We start from the raw sequence: 22,507 nt of genomic DNA on the forward strand, positions 1-22,507 counted from the left end.
AGGTCAGGTCAGCTGACTGGTCTCTATAATATGGCCCAGTGGTCAGGTCAGCTGACTGGTCTCTATAATATGGCCCAATGGTCAGGTCAGCTGACTGGTCTCTATAATATGGCCCAGTGGTCAGGTCAGGTGACTGGTCTCTGTAATATGGCCCAGTGGTCAGGTCAGGTGACTGGTCTTACTGTGCCCTAATGCCACTCTGGTGATGGTGACACTTGACACCTCACATACTACTAAACTAGCTGAGCGCTAACATGCAGACTGCAATCACATGGTGCTGGGGCTTACACACACACTACATATGCTTACCCACACACATGCAAATTGGCGCCACACACTCACACTCTCCACATCCGCTGCTGCTACTCTATTTATTATCTCTCCTGATTGCCTAGTCACTTTTACCCCTACCTACATGTACATGCCTCAACAAGCTCAACTACCTCGTACCCCTGCACATTGACTTCGTACCGGTAGTACTCCTTGTATATAGCCTGGTTATTGTTATTTTATTGTGTTACTATTTCCTTTTTTAAGAATTGGCTCATTTTGTATTACTTTTTAACTCTGCATTGTTGGGAAAGGGCTCGTAAGTAAGCATTTCACATTCAAGTTTAAACCTGTTGTATTCAGGGCATTTGACAAATACCATTTTATTTTATTTGACACACGCCTGTAAAACCAAAGAAAGAAGAGGCGAAGACAATCAGGGAAGGGGAAATCATTGGCATAATTAGAAACCACCTTGTTTTTGTAGTGTGTTGCTTTTGGCTCAACTGTGTTTGTAGTCTATTCTTGTTGCCACCGGGGTCAGAGCACTTAGGGACAGCATCTTAAGACCAATTCATCTTTTAAAAATAATGCTGATTCATCTCTTCTCTTACTCTATTCAACACCGTCAGCCCTCTCTCCATCACCCATTCTTTACCGCCTTTCTCTCTCTCTTCATCACCCATACCCTAAAGCTGTATCACTCTGTCATTCATAATATCCTTCCTCTATTAGCCACATCCTTGTATTTCTCTCCATCACTCATACCCTAAAGCTGTATCACTCTGTCATTCATAATATCCTTCCTCTATTAGTCACATCCTTGCACAATGTGACACAGTCCCTACTCTTATTGCATCAACCATTTCCATTTTCCAATCCTTCTCTCTCTTGTTCCGTAACCTTATTGTCCATGCTGGGCTGCCTCTCTCCCTCCTCTCTCAGGCTTTCCAGAGAGAGAGGGGGCTGGTCATGATAAGAGCAGGAGGACAAACAGTTTAATCTGCACTCCTCTTCTCTGAAAAGAGAGGGACTAAAAGACAGCCCTCTCCCACACTCGCCAAGTCATTCGTTCATTCATTTTATTTATTCATTCCTCCATCATTCAATCCGGATCAGACAAGAGCTGTTCCTGAATTCCAGCACATGCCCACTTCCCCTCCTCCCTTTCTCAACTCGTTTTGCCATTCCTATATACATCCACTTTCTACCCTTCCTATCCATCCTTGCAACACACCCACCTCCTTAATTTACTCTTCACCTCCCTCCATAACTAGCTCTCTCTCTCTCATCAGGTCTCTCCTGCTCCACTCCTCTCTTCTCTTCCTGGCATTCATCTTTTTGCATTTCCGCTCTGGGTACCATAGTAACCGGTGATGAGGAGAAACGGATCAATCTAACACTAAGGCTTCTGATGGTCCTCATCCTGCAGGAGGTCAGGGGGTATGTACATGTGTGTGCGCACCCACACACACTAGGAGTATTTATGCACAGACCCCTGTGAAGAGGAAATCAAAACATGTTCCCATGTTTTGTCTATTTGAATGTGTATGCACCACAGCCATCACAGCATACAATGAGTACCATCCCTACATACAGTCACACCCACTATCACTACCACCCACACAGCTCCTGTCACACAACATTGCCCTCTGGGCTGCATCACACACCATTCAGTTACATCAGACTCATATCAACTACTCTCCTATGTCACAACGGCTTTATAATACAGTCAATACATCATAGATAGAAGATGCCACTATCCACAGATTTAGGACCAGCTTAAAGATCCTGACTTAATCATTGAGGATTTAAAACCAACAACACTCCCTTAATCCTACACCAAAATGCACCCTCTACACAAGGGTTCCCAGGGACACTGGCAGCCCTGGTGTAGATGGCGAGCTCGAGTTCCTCTGTCCAGTGTCTGTGTTCTTTTGCCTATCTTATTCTTTTATTTTTATTGACCAGTCTGAGATATTACTTTTTCTTTGCAACTCTGCCTAGAAGGGCAGCATCCCGGAGTCGCCTCTTCACTGTTGACGTTGAGACTGATGTTTTGTGGGTACTATTTAATGAAGCTGCTAGTTGAGGACTTGTGAGGAGTCTGTTTCTCAAACTAGACACTCTAATGTACTTGTCCTCTTGCTCAGTTGTGCACCGGGGCCTCCCACTCCTCTTTCTATTCTGGTTATAGCCAGTTTGAGCTGTTCCGTGAAGGGAGAAGTACACAGCGTTGTACGAGATCTTCAGTTTCTTGGCCATTTCTCTCATGGAATAGCCTTCATTTCTCAGAACAAGAATAGACTGACGAGTTATTTGTTTCTGGCCATTTTGAGCCCGTAATTGGAGTAATCGAGCTCCCAGCCTCACCAGACCGTGAGGCTGGTTGAGAGACCGGCCCATTCAACATCACCAGCTGTCATCATAGACAGCTCTATGGTGAGAAACATCTCGGTCCCCAAGTCAAAAACCCTGTGCTACCCAGGAGCACGAGTACAGGACATAACAAGGCTGCTTCAGACTGTTCTACACAGGAGCACGAGTACAGGACATAACAAGGCTGCTTCAGACTGTTCTACCACAGGAGCACGAGTACAGGACATAACAAGGCTGTACAGGACATAACAAGGCTGCTTCAGACTGTTCTACCACAGGAGCATGAGTACAGGACATAACAAGGCTGCTTCAGACTGTTCTACCACAGGAGCACGAGTACAGGACATAACAAGGCTGTGCAGGACATAACAAGGCTGCTTCAGACTGTTCTACCACAGGAGCACGAGTACAGGACATAACAAGGCTGTACGGGACATAACAAGGCTGCTGCAGACTGTTCTACCCCAGATGCCGGGACCTGACACTGTCGTAGTCCATGTGGGGTCAAACGACATCAGGAGGGCTAGCTCAGAACATGTGAAAATGGATTTTAAAGAACTGATTTTAGCGTTAAAAAAAATCTAAAACAGCCAATAATTTCAGGTCCAGTACCATCGTTGGGCCACGGGTGTGAAAGATTCAGCAGACTGCTGGCATTACACATCTGGCTAAAAGACTACTGTAGCTCTGCTAAAGTCACTTTTATTAATAACTTTGACACATTCTGGAAACAGAAGATACTCTACAGGAATGACGGAGTCCATCCAAATCATCTTGGCTCCTGGACTCTGTCCACACATTTCAAGGCGTTGAAACAATGACTGGTAAATGATCCAAGACCAGCTCAGTTAATCCTTACCATTGTGACAATGAGTCGTCATAATGCTGCATCAAATGTACATGATCTTAGGGGTATTGGCAAACACAATGTACAGTGGGGCAAAAAAGTATTTAGTCAGCCACCAATTGTGCAAGTTCTCCCACTTAAAAAGATGAGAGAGGCTTGTAATTTTCATCATAGGTACACGTCAACTATGACAGACAAAATGAAAAATTGAAAAAAAAATCCAGAAAATCACATTGTAGGATTTTTTATGAATTTATTTGCAAATTATGGTGGAAAATAAGTATTTGGTCAATAACAAAAGTTTATCTCAATACTTTGTTATATACCCTTTGTTGGCAATGACAGAGGTCAAACGTTTTCTGTAAGTCTTCACAAGGTTTTCACACACTGTTGCTGGTATTTTGGCCCATTCCTCCATGCAGATCTCCTCTAGAGCAGTGATGTTTTGGGGCTGTTGCTGGGCAACACAGACTTTCAACTCCCTCCAAAGATTTTCTATGGGGTTGAGATCTGGAGACTGGCTAGGCCACTCCAGGACCTTGAAATGCTTCTTACGAAGCCACTCCTTCGTTGCCCGGGCGGTGTGTTTGGGATCATTGTCATGCTGAAAGACCCAGCCACGTTTCATATTCAATGCCCTTGCTGATGGAAGGAGGTTTTCACTCAAAATCTCACGATACATGGCCCCATTCATTCTTTCCTTTACACGGATCAGTCGTCTTGGTCCCTTTTCAGAAAAACAGCCCCAAAGCATGACGTTTCCACCCCCATGCTTCACAGTAGGTATGGTGTTCTTTGGATGCAACTCAGCATTCTTTGTCCTCCAAACACGACGAGTTGAGTTTTTACCAAAAAGTTATATTTTGGTTTCATCTGACCATATGACATTCTCTCAATCTTCTTCTGGATCATCCAAATGCTCTCTAGCAAACTTCAGACGGGCCTGGACATGTACTGGCTTAAGCAGGGGGACATGTCTGGCACTGCAGGATTTGAGTCCCTGGCGGCGTAGTGTGTTACTGATGGTAGGCTTTGTTACTTTGGTCCCAGCTCTCTGAAGGTCATTCACTAGGTCCACCCGTGTGGTTCTGGGATTTTTGCTCACCGTTCTTGTGATCAAGTCCGGGCTCTGGCTGGGCCACTCAAGGACATTGAGAGATTTGTCCCAAAGCCACTCCTGTTTAGTCTTGGCTGTGTGCTTAGGGTCGTTGCCTGTTGGAAGGTGAACCTTCGGACCCAGTCTGATGTCCTGAGCGCTCTGGAGCAGGTTTTCATCAAGGATCTCTGTGTACTTTGCTCCGTTCACCTTTCCCTCGATCCTTACTAGTCTGCCACCACCATGCTTCACAGTAGAGATGGTGCCAGGTTTCCTACAGATGTGACGCTTGGTATTCAGGCCAGAGTTCAATCTTGGTTTCATCAGACCAGAGAATCTTGTTTCTCATGGTCTGAGAGTCCTTTAGGTGCCTTTTGGCAAACTTCCAGTGGACTGTCATGTGCATTTTACAGAGGATTGGCTTCTTTTTGGCCACTCTACCATAAAGGCCTGATTGGTGGAGTACTGCAAAGACGGTTGTCCTTCTGGAAGGTTCTCCCATCTCCACAGAGGAACTCTGGAGCTCTGTCAGAGTGACTATTCGGTTCTTGGTCACCTCCCTGACCAAAGCCCTTCTCCCCCGATTGCTCAGGTTGGCCGGGCGACCAGGTCTCGGAAGAGTCTTGGTGGTTCCAAACTTCTTCCATTTAAGAATTATGGGGCCACTGTGTTCTTGGGGACCTTCAAAGTTAGTTGCAGATTTTTTTTTTAGTACCCTTCCCCAGATCTCGGAGTTCTACGGACAATTCCTTCGACCTAGTGGCTTGGTTTTTGCTCTGACATGCACCGTCAACTGTGGGTCCTTATATATCCAATCATGTCCAATCAATTGAATTTACCACAAGTAGACTACCATCAAAAATAATGTTAATTACTTGTAATACATTAGCAAACATTTCTAAAAACCTATTTTTGCTTTGTCATTATGGGGTATTCTGTAAAGATTGCTCAGGTCATTTTTAAATATGTAATCCATTTTAGAATAAGGCTGTAACATTCCAAAATGTGATATAAGTAAAGGGGTCTGAATACTTTTCAAATGCACTGTATATGTGCTTGTATACCAAATGTAAGCAAGGGTTGAAATTATTATGTTTTAGTCAAATATTATATCTGTTTGTGCTTCTGTCGAAAAACATAATTCCACTTTGACATTATGGGCTATTGTATGTAGACCAGTTAGAAAAAAATCTCAAGGGGTATGATACATTTCTGAAGGCACTGTAGGTATGCTTTTCATCACAGGACTGTTCTGCTCTTCTCTACTGCACCAAGCAGAACTTGGCTCTCTATCCCACTGAGGATATGTCATCACCATATAGGATATAGTTACTACTAGCCTACACAGTATAGATCGATGGATGGGTTTGATTTGTCTCACCGAGGTGTAGGCTAACTGGTGTTATCCCAGCCAACTGTCTGTCTCTGGTGAAGGCTATGTGTGGAAATGCATTGACGTTCTGATTGTTTCTCTGTATTTTAACTGAGCTCTATAGAAATGGCAAGATAATTAAGGCTTTTAAGACTAAATACTTCCCTTAATTTCTCTGACAGACTTTGAATGGCGTAATCACCCAATTCAGGGTAGCAGTGTGTGTGTGTGTTTTTTTAAGGACACGGTGGTCAAGTGGTGTTCCCAGGGTTTAGTGTAGTTGATTAGAGCAGTAGAGTATGTGGGCTGCCAGGATCCCATGCTGGGAGAGAGACAGACAGAGAAGAGAACCACCATGGTGGAGACAGACCTCCCACACACCCTGACTATCCCGCTCTTCCAGTCTGAGACACTTTCTCTTTCTATCCCACTCACCCACTTTCCCTCACCCTCCCCGTATCAAATTGACACACACCACATACTCTCTCCCTCTTCTATCCAACCTCCTTTACTCTCTCTCTCTCTCTCTCTCTCATGTAGTTGTCCCTTAGCTCAGGTCTATCTGGTCTCTCTCTCTCTCTCATGTAGTTGTCCCTTAGCTCAGGTCTATCTGGTCTCTCTCTCTCTCTCATGTAGTTGTCCCTTAGCTCAGGTCTATCTGGTCTCTCTCATGTAGTTGTCCCTTAGCTCAGGTCTATCTGGTCTCTCTCTCTCTCTCTCTCTCTCTCATGTAGTTGTCCCTTAGCTCAGGTCTATCTGGTCTCTCTCTCTCTCTCTCTCTCTCTCTCATGTAGTTGTCCCTTAGCTCAGGTCTATCTGGTCTCTCTCTCTCTCTCTCTCTCTCTCTCTCTCTCTCTCTCATGTAGTTGTCCCTTAGCTCAGGTCTATCTGGTCTCTCTCTCTCTCATGTAGTTGTCCCTTAGCTCAGGTCTATCTTGTCTCTCTCTCTCTCTCTCATGTAGTTGTCCCTTAGCTCAGGTCTCTCTCTCTCTCTCTCTCTCTCTCTCTCTCTCTCTCTCTCTCTCTCTCTCTCTCTCTCTCTCTCTCTCTCTCTCTCTCTCTCTCTCTCTCTCTCTCTCTCTCTCTCTCTCTCTCTCTCTCTCTCTCTCTCTCTCTCTCTCTCTCTCTCTCTCTCTCTCTCTCTCGTAGTTGTCCCTTAGCTCAGGTCTATCTGGTCTCTCTCTCTCGTAGTTGTCCCTTAGCTCAGGTCTATCTGGTCTCTCTCTTGTACAGGGTTATTATTAGAGGGTAGAGGGGATAAATCCAATCAGTTATTATTAATTAAATATCCTTATTATTCTCCTGTCAGACCAGGCCAACTCCAGAGTGATGTTATCATGCCCAATTTCCCCTGGGAACCGTAAGACCCTGGGAACCACCTGGCTGTCACCACTGCATCAAATCAAATCAAATTGTATTTGTCACATGCGCCGAAAACAACAGGTGTAGGCCTTACCGTCAAATGCTTACTTACAAGCCCTTAACCAATAATGCAGTTCAATAAATTGGTTTAAGAAAATATTTACTAAATAAACAAAAGTAAAAAAGAAAAAAATAACAATAAAATAACAACAACGAGGCTAAATACAGGTGTGTGTGTTGGGGGGGGTTGCTTAGTGGGTGCAACATTGGGTGCTCTGTTGTGACTCAAGAGCTCATTTGGCCATTCACACACTCTTTCTCTCTCTTTTAATCTTAACCCTCTCGCCACATCCCTTTCTACCCCCTCTCCTCCCCCTAGGCTTAATTGACTGCAGTGTCGGGTGAGAGAGAATCGTTCCAAGCTGAGAATCAAACCCTTGATTGTGGAGCGTTGGGGCAGATTAGTGGCTTGTTAGCACTGGTGAATAATGTCATCTGGCACCAATAGACCCGCTGTCAATCACTCAGGATACACAGCACAGTACCAAACTGGGCTACAGGCCTCAGACAAACATACAGCATTAAACCCAGGGCCCAGCTACACCACCAACCAGGGCTACAGGCCTCAGACAAACATACAGCACTAAACCCAGGGCCCAACTACACCACCAACCAGGGCTACAGGCCTCATACAAACATACAGCGCTAAACCCAGGGCCCAACTACACCACCAACCAGGGCTACAGGCCTCAGACAAACATACAGCATTAAACCCAGGGCCCAGCTACAGCTACAGCTCAACAGTCAGGGCTACAGCTCTACTCGATACATGTTTTCTGTTGCTGTAATTGGATGTGGTTCACTAAAGGCAGGGTTTACACAGCGTTCTGGTGAGACAGATGTAAGCCGCGTTCGCGTGCACACACAAAGACACTATGAATCAGAGCGGGTATAGCCAGTGTCCCGTGAGGGATATTATTACATTTCCTCTGCGGGTTCCCACATCCAGAGCCCTCCACTGATGCTGCCAGGGAGACTGGGAGAGACAACTAAACACTCGCACAAACTCCTCTTGTTGCAACAATTTTGTAAAGCTGCCTTCTGGGGCTGCAGGGTAGGGTTTAGGTTAGGCAACTTCTCTACTGGATTAAATCAAGTTCAACAACAGACGTTAGTTTAAAATCTTAACATTAATATATGTTGATACAATTCAACAACAACAAAAAATGCTCAATGATTGAATACACAGAAAATAAATCACCACCTGGTTGGTTTTCCCCATGTGATGTTTTCGGGTGATTCAGACGGGGTCAAGATCATCTGAAAATGAGGAACAGCTGTGCTGGGAATTTCTGGACCAGATTGGATTTTTACACTTCATTCATAATATATTTACATAACTGGTCCACTGCAGCAAAACATAAGTTATGTCATCATCATCATGCTACAACTAGATTTAGACAGAGAAGGGAAAGCGAGGCAAAAGATGAAAGTACAGCTACATGGTTTTTGGAAGCTATATACACTGAGTGTACATGTGTAGTAAGGTAATGGGTAACAAAACAGATGAGGGCATTTTGAAAGGTTGGAGATAACATTATGCCATCATAGTCATTAATGCCTTTAACTGGAGATGCAGATGACACACACACAAGTCAGACCTTTCATCACCCAATCAGAAAATACTGTCTCTGACACGTCGCCTCCAAGCCACAGAGGCATACGGACAGAGAAAGACATGTATTTACAAGCTTTTACCCCTAACTCTACCCCTTTACAAGGTTTTACCCCTAACTCTACCCCTTTACAAGGTTTTACCCCTAACTCTACCCCTTTACAAGGTTTTACCCCTAACTCTACCCCTTTACAAGGTTTTACCCCTAACTCTACCCCTTTACAAGGTTTTACCCCTAACTCTACCCCTTTACAAGGTTTTACCCCTAACTCTACCCCTTTACAAGGTTTTACCCCTAACTCTACCCCTTTACAAGGTTTCACCCCTAACTCTACCCCTTTACAAGGTTTTACCCCTAACTCTACCCCTTTACAAGGTTTTACCCCTAACTCTACCCCTTTACAAGGTTTTACCCCTAACTCTACCCCTTTACAAGGTTTTACCCCTAACTCTACCCCTTTACAAGGTTTCACCCCTAACTCTACCCCTTTACAAGGTTTTACCCCTAACTCTACCCCTTTACAAGGTTTTACCCCTAACTCTACCCCTTTACAAGGTTTTACCCCTAACTCTACCCCTTCACAAGGTTTTACCCAAAACTCTACTACAGAAAAATATGTCAGCCTTGAAATCTGCTGAGAAATAATTACTAGTAGGCTAAAGCCTACTGACTGTACCTATCCTTGCCCATTCATTCTGAAGAAGGACAGAACAGCCAGTAACCTGAGTCGGTTGGATTCTATGTCAGCCCAAACGCTCCAATTACAACCTCATATCAGTCTCTATTCATAAACCATTATCCCTTTGGGGCAACAGCAATTCCCATATATACAGACACAGCTATAGTCCGTACCTCCATGGAGAGTGCGGCCGTCTGCTGGTCGTAGTGGTTGAGGAGGTTGGGCATGAAGGTGGCGTTGTAAGGCAGGTCCTGGCACATCCGCAGTCCTACTGGCTCACAGGTAAACGTACTGTGGCTCTCTGCTGTCTCCGCATGGATGGACAGACAGGTGGAGCAGAGGGATGAGAGGAAGAGAAGCAAGAGGAAGAGTGACCTAGGCATGACCCTCTCTCTGTGCGAGTCTGCTATTGCAGGTGACGTGTAGTCCCACCTCACTCTCATCCTCAATGAGCAGGGGAGGGGGAGAGAGGGATGAAGAGAGGAAAGGAGGGATGAGATAACAGCAGGGCTATTCTTCTTCTTCTACACAATCACACCATGGAGATCTGTGGCACTCACAGGGGAATCCTGCTGCTTCCATCCCCCAGAGGAGTGCACCCAGTCTGGCTACGGGATCCACCCAGTCAGCCTCCTCTGTCTGGGTCTGTACCTGCTGGAGGGGTGTGATCATCAGCCTAGATTTTCCACCGTTTCCCCCAGCACAGCTATGGTCTTCTCTCTCCAATGAAAGAAGAGACTGCCTATTGAAAGTATTCAGTGTTTCTTCACAAAGAACGTCCAATGGGCCAGTAGCACAAGTCAAGCAAGACCTACAAGTTAAAATACAAAAGAATGTTTAGACAAGTGACAAGACAGTCCTATACAATTGTAAACAAGTGACAAGAGACTGGGAGTTGAAAAACAGCAACCCCACCCTTCATTTACACAAGTCCCCATATATTGTCTTTATTACATTATTATTACAGTCACTGTTATTGTTTTATATATGTATTTATGCTCACACAGACAGATAATTGATGAGGGTGAAAACAATTGGGTGTCAGTTCAACTTCACTGGTAAACATAAGCTTACATACAAGCAGATATATTATACAATGCATTTCTATCAGGATTGGCTACCGTCAACATGATACTGTCCTATAGGTCTATGACACACCTATAGGTATACAGGCCTATAGTTGTGTCGTCCAATACAGTATGTATCTATGTAGTGGTTACTACGCAGAGCAATTTATAGTCATTTTTGCAGGACAACCTTATTGGGCGTTGTTACTACACAGCTGCGCACACGCCCTTCCAGTCAATTCAATATATTGTGCCTAGAAAATCATGCATCATCGTCTTGCATTCCACTCTCTTTTCATTTAAATGTACCCCCATGCAAGCCGACCCCCATGCCAGCCGGGCAACTAACGTATTCTCCCAATGTTTCGGATGGGTTGATTACCCTGCCACTGCCGGTATCTGAAAGAAATGCCATTTAAACGGTGTATAGGAGATACAGCAACCTCTGTAAGTGTGTAGTAATGTAGCTATGCCGGTTAATAGTAACAAAATGCAACGCAATAATAGTGTAACATTGTTTTTCTATCTAGTCTCATGTCATTTTAGAATGTCTGAAATCTCTGAACTACAGCTCGCGAAGGAACTTGTCTCTGTTCTAACGCTACCATTTGCGTTGCATTTTTATAGGAAGCAAAGAAAACAAATCATGTATTGGCTTTTTTTAGTAATTGTAAAATTGTATACGATAGCTAACTCGTAAACGTGACATGGTTACATTGCAATTTGTGTCGCAACCTCAAACTGATAAAGTGACTAAATATGCAAGCTATAACAAGAACAAAGTCTTCGAATGAACGTCTTGTGCATAGTGCCAAAAAAATCCAAACTTCACCTTCAATTGGAATAATCGTCGATCTGCACTGCTCTTTGCGGCTGTTTCTTCCAGTGACAATACACAAGCACGTCGCTAGCTCTCTCGGTCTTCTCTCTCGCTGCTGCACGCAAATTCATGAAATGATCTGTTCCCCGGACTCGCGCTTTGAGCTAGACCACCAGTGTATGCAACATTATCATCGACCAATTCAATTGATTTGTGTGATATATCAGATAAATCCCAATATAATTCACACCGTGTCCAGTTATATATACACTGTGCATTCCTTCATAGTTGCGCAATAGTTTGCCGACTGAGTAAACCTGAAAGTCCCCATCCCACCTTAACACTGATGTAAACAGTCATGTGAAGAGAACACAGAGGATAGTAATGATAAATCAAAGAGTTAACATTTATTTGAAGAAAATGATTCCATATTAAAACGTTGAACACATTGATCGGTGCAGTCCTTAAATATAAAATCAACTAAACACATGCAACTTCATGTAAAAATACTGCAGGCAACCTAAACACACCATGCATGAAATGTAGATTAAGATCATGGTCAGGATCAATTCAGGAAGTTCAACTGACTTCCTGAATAAAAAATGTAAGACCCCAACCCTTACACATAAAATGTTATTGGACCACATTCCAGTGACAATCCACCAGGGTTTAAACTCAGTGAAATCCAGCTCATTCTAATGAGTAGCCTACACTAGTTTATCCCTCCAAAGTGGCCGACACCAGTTACCAAAGTCATACACCCCACCCATTTCTACAATTAAAGTCTTAAAATGTAATTTTAAACCTAACCTTAGCCCTGAACTTAACCACAATGCTAACCTTAAAACCAAAACGCTTGTTTTTGTAGCAAATTACAACTTTGTGACTGTGGAATATGACTTTGTGGCTATAGAAGCTAGTGGACACCCACTAAAGTAGTAGTACTACAGTACAACATATGGCAGCCCTGGAGGAACAACATTCAGCTGGCCACGCATAGAAAACAACCTTTGTTGTGACAGGGTCAGTCACCTCCTTATATCAATATTGATTCCCCCCTCAGATCGGGGGATTAGTGTTGTGTGCAAAGATTACGACCCGCTTGATTTAACCCAGCACCAGATTAACCGTTTCAGCACTGAGCTGATCACTTCTGCCTGGTGTCGGGGAATGTGAGCCCATCCCAGCTACACCTGTATGACCTACATACTGGTGTCTACCTGACCACTCATGCACCCCGGCCCCCAGGGGCCCCTGCATTGGGTTTCAGTCAACATTTCAGTGTGCGTCTCAGTACACTAAAGTGGTTCAGCTCTCCCTGTTCCCCTTCTTCTATATGCACCTGCAGGAGAAATAAAATTGGGAGAAAACTGCAATGTGGGAGATTTGTTTCTAGGAATTGGAAAGAAGAAGATGCAATTTGAGATGAACCCTCAGAGCCCCTCTCAGGCATTCTATTCCCATATCCCCACAGTATACATTCAAGCCAGGAAATAACAGAGTAGTAAACACTACGGAGCGCATCGAGGCCTGGTAGATCAGGCAGGTAGACATAATCAGGTTACAAAAACACACATGACAATAAAACATCTTTGGCTGAGATTGGTAGTTAAATACAAGAGTAGTCATAAAACAAACATATTTGGCTTAGCTGAGAGTTAGTCGTTAAATTTAACGAGGTATATAACAGTGCGCTGCTGTTAAAAGGAGGAAATAACATGTGCAGAAAATAAAAAAAGCATGAAGCATGATAAATGCCAAATGTGATTAAATGCAATTATTTAAAATACTATAACGAAGATATTGATCCATAAATAATCTCTACACTACAGGCGTTTGTAATTTTGCTTTTGTGAAATGTCGGCGGATCGAGGGGAGGACAGACATTCTGAGGCAGACACAGAGACAATGTCATCCAGCAGTCTAGCTAGCCTATCACGTTGAGGGAGAGGAGAGTCTTTGGTATGAATGGAGGTAAAGGCACCAGGGAGGTTCTCTGAAGACGAAGAGGCTCAGTCACACCATCATCAAACACTGTTGACAAGAAAGCATGAGGAGAGATATTACTTCAGCTCAGTTGAAACATATCTTTAGTTGTGGCAGATCTGAAGGAAGCAGATTACATGTAAAATGGTAGCACTTCCGTTTACCATGCAGAAATAACCTCAAATTAAATGGTAATTACACAGACATATCCTATGAACTACTTGTGTTTTGCAGGTTCACTAAAACAAGCACCATTAGGCACCGTGGTGCCCCCTAAAGCAGTGATGAGTAACTGATGGGGTGTGGGGGCCACAAAAATCTGAACTCATCATGAGGGGCCACAGTGGCTTGTGAGTCTGCGTACCCAACATTCATACCCACACATGCAGTCAACATTTCACTGAGGGGCCACCTGCAAACAAAACATTTTAGCGACCCCCCTCTTGACAAGTTTTGAAGCTAATTTCCTGAAATTCTACATATTTTGCCTTTGGACATACCTAAATTGTTGCAGTTTTAAATATGATATCTGAGTGAGAGTAACAAACCAAATCAATGAGGGTCGTTCATTTGACCACGATTAGCTCAAGTTTAGATAGCTGGCGAGATTAATTTTTTTTAGCTGACATGGGCTAATTGAGTGACTGTCAGTGACTGACATAACTGCTGATGCACAACCACATTTTTCAATTGCACCTAGTGTATAACACTATTATTTTTATCCTGGGGGGATTGATCCAATTCTCGGACAACCTAAAGATTGCTAGATGTCCTTCCAGACTCCCTTCACCTACCCAAGGACGTCAGAGTACAAAAATCAGTTAACCACCTGAGGAACTCAATTTAACCTTGCGCAATACCCTAGATGCAGTCGCACCCCTAAAAACAAAAACATTTGTCCTAAGAAACTAGCTCCCTGGTATACAGAAAATACCAGAGCTCTGAAGCTTCCAGAAAATTGGAACAGAAATGGCGCCACACCAAACTGGAAGTCTTCCGAATAGCTTGGAAAGACAGTACCGTGCAATATCGAAGAGCCCTCAATGCTGCTCGATCATCCTTATTTTCCTCAAGTAAGAACAATCCTAAATGCTTTTGATACTGTCGCAAAGCTAACTAAAAAGCAGCATTCCCCAAGAGAGGATGGCTTTCACTTTAGCTGTGATAAATTCATTAACTTCTTTGAGGAACAGATCATGATCATTAGAAAGCAAATTACGGACTCTTCTTTAAATCTGTGTATTCCTTCAAAGCTCAGTTGTCCTGAGTCTGCACAACTCTGCCAGGACCTAGGATCAAGGTACACACTCAAATGTTTTAGTACTATATCTCTTGACACAATGATGAAAATAATCATGGCCTCTAAACCGTCAAGCTGCATACTGGACCCTATTCCAACTTAACTACTGAAAGAGCTGCTTCCTGTGCTTGGCCCTCCTATGTTGAACATAATAAACGGCTCTCTATCCACCGGATGTGTACCAAACTCACTAAAAAAGTGGCAGTTTTTTCTCTTGAAAAAGCCAAACCTTGACCCAGAAAATATTTTTTTAAACTATCGGCCTATATCGAATCTCCCATTCCTCTCAAATTTTTGGGAAAAAGCTGTTGCGCAGCAACTCACTGCCTTCCTGAAGACAAAAAATGTATACGAACTGCTTTAGTCTGGTTTTAGACCCCATCATAGCACTGAGACTGCACTTGTGAAGGTGGTAAATTACCTTTTAATGGCGTCAGACCGAGGCTCTGCATCTGTCCTCGTGCTCCTAGACCTTAGTGCTGCTTTTGATACTATCGATCACCACATTCTTTTGGAGAGATTGGAAACCCAAATTGGTCTACACAGACAAGTTCTGGCCTGGTTTAGATCTTATCTGTCGGAAAGATATCAGTTTGTCCTCTGACAAATCAACTGTAAATTTCGGTGTTCCTCAAGGTTCCGTTTTAGGACCACTATTGTTTTCACTATATATTTTACCTCTTGGTGATGTCATTCGGAAAACATAATGTTAACTTTCATTGCTATGAGGATGACACACAGCTGTTCATTTCGATGAAACATGGTGAAGCCCCAAAATTGCCCTCGCTGGAAGCCTGTGTTTCAGACCTAAGGAAGTTGATGGCTGCAAATGATCTACTTTTAAACTAGGACAAAACAGATATGCTTGTTCTTGGTCCCAAGAAACAAAGAGATCTTCTGTTGAATCTGACAATTAATCTTGATGGTTGTACAGTTGTCACAAATAAAACTGTGAAGGACCTCGGCGTTACTCTGGACCCTGATCTCTCTTTTGACGAACATATCAAGACGGTTTCAAGGACAGCTTTTTTCCATCTACGCAACATTGCAAAAATCAGAAACTTTCTGTCCAAAAATAATGCAGAAGAGTTCATCCATGCTTTCGTCACTTCTGGGTTAGACTACTGCAATGCTCTACTTTCTGCCTACCCGGATAAAGCACTGAATAAACTTCAGTTAGTGCTAAACACGGCTACTAGAATCTTGACTAGAACCAAAAAAAGAATTGATCATATTACTCCAGTGCTAGCCTCTCTACACTGGCTTCCTGTTAAGGCAAAGGCTAATTTCAAGGTTTTACTGCTAACCTACAAAGCCTTCTCCTATCTATCCTATCTTTCCGATTTGGTCCTGCCATATATACCTACACGTATGCTACGGTCACAAGACGCAGGCCTCCTAACTGTCCCTAGAATTTCTATGCAAACAGCTGGAGGCAGGGCTTTCTCCTATAGAGCTCCATTTTTATGGAATGGTCTGCCTACCCATGTGAGAGACGCAGACTCGGTCTCAACTTTTAAGTATTTACTGAAGACTCATCTCTTCAGTGGGTCATATGATTGCGTAGTCTGGCCCTGGAGTGTGAAGGAAAGGCACTGGAGCAACGAACCACCCTTGCTGTCTCTGCCTGGCCGGTTCCCCTCTCTCCACTGGGATTCTCTGCCTCTAACCCTAACCGGGGCTGAGTCACTGGCGCTCTTCCATGCCGTCCCTAGGAGGGGTGCGCCAATTGAGTGGGTTGAGTCACTGACATGATCTTCCGGTCTGGGTTGGCGCCCCTTGGGTTGTGCCGTGGCGGAGATCTTTGTGGGCTATACTCTGCCTTGTCTCAGGATGGTAAGTTGGTGGTTGAAGCTATCCCTCTGGTGGTGTGGGGGCTCTGCTTTGGCAAAGTGGGTGGGTTATATCCTGCCTGGTTGGCCCTGTCTGGGGGTATCGTCGGACGGGGCCACAGTGTCTCCCAACCCCTTCTGTCTCAGCCTCCAGTATTTATGCTGCAGTAGTTTATGTGTCGGGGGGCTAGGATCAGTCTGTTATATCTGGAGTATTTATCCTGTTTTATCCGGTGTCCTGTGTGACATTAAGTATGCGCTCTCTAATTCTCTCTCTCTCTTGGAGGACCGGAGCCCTAGGACCATGCCTCAGGACTACCTGTCATGATGACTCCTTGCTTTCCCCAGTCCACCTGACCGTGCTGCTGCTCCAGTTTCAACTGTTCTGCCTGCAGCTATGGAACCCTGACGTGTTCACCGGACATGTTACCTGTCCCAGACTGATGTTTTCAGCTCTCTAGAGACAGCAGGAGCGGTAGAGATACTCTCAATGATCGGCTATGAAAAGCCAACTGACATTTACTCCTGAGTTGCAACCTCGACAACCACTGTGATTATTATTAGACCGTGCTGGTCATCTATGAACTTTTGAACATCTTGGCCATGTTCTGTTATAATCTCCACCCGGCATGGCCAGAAGAGGACTGGCCACCCCTCATAGCCTGGTTCCTCTCTAGGTTTCTTCCTAGGTTCTGGCCTTTTTAGGGAGTTTTTCCTAGCCACCGTGCTTCTACACCTGCATTGCTTGCTGTTTGGGGTTTTAGTCTGGGTTTATGTACAGCACTTTGAGATATCAGCTGATGTAAGAAGGTCTTTATAAATACATTTAATTTGATCCACAGGCCTACAAATAGTGGCCGTCGTTGCCCATCCCTGGCCTAGAGCAATGGGAAAGGAGAAGGGGCTAGAATCTGTTGGAAGGATCAAGCTCCAGTGGACTGAACCCTCACCTCCCGGTCTGTGGCAGTCCTCTATGCGTAGGCAGAGTGTTGACCAATCAGGCTCCGGACCTGGAGTGAGTACTCTGGATCTGCCCTATTAGTTAGAGCCTCCTCCTCAAGCTGGCACAGAGAACAGAAACAGGAGAGATGGAGAAAGAAGTGAGTGAGTGAGTGAGTGAGTGAGTGAGTGAGTGAGTGTTACCTGTTCTTTGAGGTATGTGTGAGAGCAGGGTCCTAGACCCCTCAGTACCAGTCCCACTACGAAGCACCAGATAGAAAGTCCTGTTTCCAGTCCAGCCAGAAGTACACATGGGAACCACAGAGACAGGGCAGTGTCCTGGAGAGAATGAAAGAGATATATACATACACGCACAGCCATTGGAAAGTATTCAGACCCCTTGACTTTTTCCACATTGTTACATTACAGCCTTATTCTTAAATTGATTAAATTGTTTTCCCCCCCCTCATTAATCTACACACAATACCCCATAATGACAAAGCAAAAACAGGTTTATATAATGTTTGCAAATGTATTAATTACAAAAATACCTTATTTACATAAGTATTCGAGACCCTTTGCTATGAGACTCGAAATTGAGCTTAGGTGCATCCTGTTTCCATCAATCATCCTTGAGATGTTTCTACAACTTGATTGGAGTCCATCTGTGGTAAATTCAATTGATGGACATGATTTGGAAAGGCACAAACGTGTCTATATAAAAAGGTCCCACAGTTGACAGTGCATGTCAGAGCAAAAAGGTTGAAGGAATTGTCCATACAGGTCAGACAGGATTGTGTCGAGGCACAGATCTGGGGAAGGGTACCAAAAAATGTCTTCAGCATTGAAGGTCCCCAAGAACACAGTGCCCTCCATCATTCTTAATTGGAAGAAGTTTTGAACCACCAAGACTCTTCCTAGAGCTGGACGCCCGGCCAAACTGAGCAATCGGGGGAGAAGGGCCTTGGTCCCTCTGACAGAGCTCTAGAGTTCCTCTGTGGAGGTGGGAGAACCATCCAGAAGGACAACCAACTCTGCAGCACTCCACCAATCAGGCCTTTATGGTAGAGTGGCCAGACGGAAGCCACTCCTCAGTAAAAGGCACATGATAGTCTAACTGGAGCTCACCAAAAGGCACCTGAAGACTCTCAGACCATGAGAAACAAGATTCTCTGGTCTGACGAATCCAAGATTGAATTCTTTGGCCTGAACACAAAGTGTCACGTCTGGAGGAAACCTTGCACCATCCCTACGGTGAAGCATGGTGGTGGCAGCATCATGCTGCGGATATGTTTTTCAACGGCAAGTACTGGGAGATTAGTCAGGATCGAGGGAAAGATGAACGGAGCAAAGTACAGAGAGATCCTTGATGAAAACCTGCTCCAGAGCACTCAGGACCTCACTGGGGTGAAGGTTTTACCTTCCAACAGGACAACGACCCCTAAGCACACAGCCAAGACAACACAGGAGTGGCTTCGGGACAAGTCTCTGAACGTGCTTGAGTGTCCCAGCCAGAGCCTGAACTTGAACCCTATCGAACATCTCTGGAGAGAACTGAAAATAGCTGTGCAGCAATGCTACCCATCCAACCGGACAGAGCTTGAGAGCATATGCAGAGAAGAATGGGAGAAACTTCCAAAATACAGGTGTGCCAAGCTTGTAGCGTCATACCCAAGAAGACTCATGGCTGTAATCACTGCCAATGATTCTTCAACAAAGTACTGAGTAAAGGGTCTGAATACTTATGTAAATGTGATATTTCAGTTTTTTATTAATTAGCACAAATTTCTCAAATCCTGTCATGGGGTATTGTGTGTAGATTGATGAGGAAAAAACAACTTAATCAATTTTAGAATAAGGCTGTAACCTACCAAAATGTGGAAAAAGTCAAGGGGTCTGAATACTTTCCGAAGGCACTGTGTGTGTGTGTGTGTCAATAGTGAGGCTAATAGCCATATAGATTGAGAGAGACTTTATACATATGTATATTTTTGTGATGTCAAAGGAGCATAGAGACAGAGCGAGAGAGAGAGGGATAGAGACTTACATAAATCCGTGTGGTGTCAAAGGGGCAGTCTGCGTTGACTGGCGAGCGGGCGTTGATTGGCAAGTCAGTGAAGTTGCAGCCCAACATGAGGCCCCGCCCCTCGTTGGCAATGGTGAGGCTAATAGCTAATAGGAGCCCGATGCCACAGGCTGCAGAGAGTAGGGCATTCAGGAAGGAACTAATCAGAAGACCTATGTGCTGGAGTTGGGGAACAGAAGGACAGGGAGAAAGAGGGGTGAAGTCAAGGAGGTGGGGAACATTTTGATGAGAGGAGTTTAAAATGTGACAGTTGAGGACTTAATGGTGTTCATTGTATCTTACAAATGATATTTTATTGTTATTGATGGTCTTACCAGCTTCCAAACTGACAGATTTCTTGACACCAATATGGCAATGATTCCTGTTGCAATGCTCTGAAAATGGAAACAGAACATTTCAGTTTCTGTCTATAACATCACGTTATTACTAATTGTTACTATCGTTATCTATAATTCTCTGACTGACCAGCAGTCCGGAGGTGACGGAGATGATGTTGGCGGCGGTGAACTCGGTAGTGATCTGGTCGTTGGGTTTAGAGATGTGGCGCAGGATGCTGCCGTGGATGATGGCTCCCAGAATGAAGTTAATGTGACCCACCAGGATCAGAGTAAACCCCTTCTTCATCAGACGCCCCGGGCCCTTCTCCTTATCTGACAGATCAGCACACGGTCATCATTGTATGGTCATTGTTGTAGAGTAGGCTTCCAGGGTTGGGGTCAATACCATTGATTCAGAAAGTAAAACTAATTCCAATTTCACATTGTCCTCATTGAAAAGCACTGAAGATAATTGTTATTTCAGTGTACTTCTTGAATGGAACTGGAATGTAAATAAGATTACAGTCGAGTGCACAGTAATCACCATAGAGAATGGCAGTTTAATCTCATTCTAGTTCTGTGAGTTTACCTACATAAAAGTAAGTAATACTCTTCAACTTTGGCCTATTAGTTGGTAGAAACATTTATACCACTAAAGGTGTGGAATGTTGACTTATACAAATAATTGACTGATGGTTCTAATAGGCTCTACATGATCAAACAAGATGGTACTAGTCATTAGTCGGATTTCGTTGCTAAACGTTTTGCAATTTGGAAAATGGAAAATGTTTTGGTTTGTATTGCACAAATTCAGGTTGGACTCTCCCTGTTTCGTTCTGATTGCTGTTTGCTTCCGTTTGGTTCTTAAACTGTCACTTGTTTCCGTTGCAAGACTTAATGAATACACCCCAGATTTACCTGGAAACCCAATATTGAATTGCATTGAATTCGAGTCAGGCAGAAATTAGCATGAATCATGGAAGTTAACTCTCACGACCTCTTCAAGACAGAATTTTGAATAAAACTATATTTTAACATACTTTACCGGACCGTGCGGTTGGTAATTTTGGTGGTAGGAATGTGAGAATATATCCACAGGAAAGTATAATTCTATAACTTTTCAAAGCTATGGTAGAGCCGTTCAGATGAAGCATGTGCAGAAGCATGTAAACGTGCACAACTCGGTAAATAGGCTATTTCATGCATGTATTTGTTATGTTGTGAGCATGATAGAAATCTGAACTCACTACCGGCGCTTTGAAAAGTGGATGTAATTACACTCGTGTGGACATATCGTCTCACATTCATACCGCCAACTACCGGTAAAGTACGTTAAAATGTACTTTTATTCAAAATTCTTGCTTGTAGCGGTGGTGAGAGGAAACTTTCCCGATTCAAACGCTAATTTCTGCCTGACGTAGAATTAAATTCAATGCAACTCAGCGTCGAGTTTACAGGCAAACCCCATATAAGCATCTGAAACACTGAATCAACAGTGTCCCTTATTGGACTCCTCAGTCCTCACCAAACGTTTAGCTAATTTACTGTTAAAAGCATCATTGGTGGATCATCGGTTTACTTTCGAAATACGCAAACGAACACCTGTGCAACCTAGACATAATGGTTGCCTCGCTAAAGTTAACACAATAAGTTGCTTCCACCACTAAAATATAAGCTATTTAAAGTTAACTTACCGAAACCACACATATCGTTGCTGTATATTACGCAAGATTGTTTCTAATAATTATTTTTGTTTTCATGAAGCAGTTCCTCGCGCTTTCCGAGTCGGTGACGTCACGGGCTTCACCTGTCGAGCGGAAGTTGGGCGTTCATTTTTGTTCTTCTTCATTTGGGGTTTTCAATAGTGTGCAACTGCAGCACGTAATTCGGGGCGTTCCAGCATGTGGGCGTTCCTGCGTTTGCGTTTGCGCCTACAAAAAGACGCCATTACTATTGATCTCTATGTTAAGGGAATTACTGCTGGTGTTGTGTAGTGACCTACATGTTATACCGAGAGAGAATAGTTATGGTGTCTTTTTGTAGGCACTAACCCCTCCATGGATCGTTGGACAAAGCCTATGGGGAAATTAATGGCGTTTTTGTTGGGTTTTCGGATTAACGCAGAAAATAAGGTTTGTGGTAAACACAGGCTTAGAAGATCTCAAATGTTTTGTTCTATGAAATAATCTTAATCAGCCAATGTCATTTTTTTGTACATGTTGAAGCATTTGTCAGAAAAAAACACACAATGCCCATAAAGGGTTCATAATTCATAAAGGTCATGTTAACGGACTGATATTATCTCATAGAATAATACGTATAAAATCTCCTAAACCTGTGTTAATCTCAAACCTTATTTCCATTGTTTATCCCAAATCCCTATTCTTTACCCATTCATTTTCTCCATAGGAATGGCTGAACAAACCAGAAGTAACTAATTTCTGTTTTTTAGGACTACAAGCTGGCGAGCTCTATTAGC

At 43.8% G+C, this 22,507-nt stretch overlaps 2 protein-coding genes across 2 annotated transcripts in view; both read right to left on the reverse strand.

Moving 5' to 3' along the window:
* The window catches only part of LOC139374317 (frizzled-3-like), a 34,330-nt gene extending 22,674 nt beyond the window's left edge, over positions 1-11,656 (reverse strand). The window contains exons 1-2 of the mRNA XM_071115347.1: positions 11,581-11,656; positions 9,855-10,492 (exon numbers count right to left, since the gene is read on the reverse strand). Coding sequence (XP_070971448.1) covers positions 9,855-10,124 — 270 coding nt within the window. The 5' untranslated portion in view covers positions 10,125-10,492; positions 11,581-11,656. The remainder of the gene's footprint in view (positions 1-9,854; positions 10,493-11,580) is intronic.
* Positions 11,657-11,953: 297 nt separating this feature from the next.
* LOC139374318 (keratinocyte-associated protein 3-like) lies at positions 11,954-21,837 on the reverse strand. Its single transcript, XM_071115348.1, has 7 exons — positions 21,723-21,837; positions 20,177-20,361; positions 20,026-20,085; positions 19,673-19,870; positions 17,830-17,964; positions 17,637-17,747; positions 11,954-13,602 (listed from the first exon to the last, which is right to left on the reverse strand). Exons 1-6 carry the CDS (start codon positions 21,733-21,735, stop codon positions 17,658-17,660), a joined length of 681 nt encoding a protein of 226 aa, XP_070971449.1. The 5' UTR covers positions 21,736-21,837; the 3' UTR covers positions 11,954-13,602; positions 17,637-17,657.
* Between the last annotated feature and the right edge of the window lie 670 nt (positions 21,838-22,507).

Source organism: Oncorhynchus clarkii, chromosome 19, assembly GCF_045791955.1.
Source record: "Oncorhynchus clarkii lewisi isolate Uvic-CL-2024 chromosome 19, UVic_Ocla_1.0, whole genome shotgun sequence".
In the NCBI taxonomy this organism is placed as follows: Eukaryota; Metazoa; Chordata; class Actinopteri; order Salmoniformes; family Salmonidae; genus Oncorhynchus; species Oncorhynchus clarkii.

What these genes read in the sequence shown, in the direction of transcription:
- LOC139374318 (XM_071115348.1), bottom strand. An exon ending in CCGTCACCTCCGGACTGCTG is followed by an intron (nt 20,086 to 20,176) that starts GTCAGTCAGAGA and finishes TTCCATTTTCAG; the next exon opens with AGCATTGCAACAGGAATCAT. An exon ending in ATCTGTCAGTTTGGAAGCTG is followed by an intron (nt 19,871 to 20,025) that starts GTAAGACCATCA and finishes CCCCAACTCCAG; the next exon opens with CACATAGGTCTTCTGATTAG.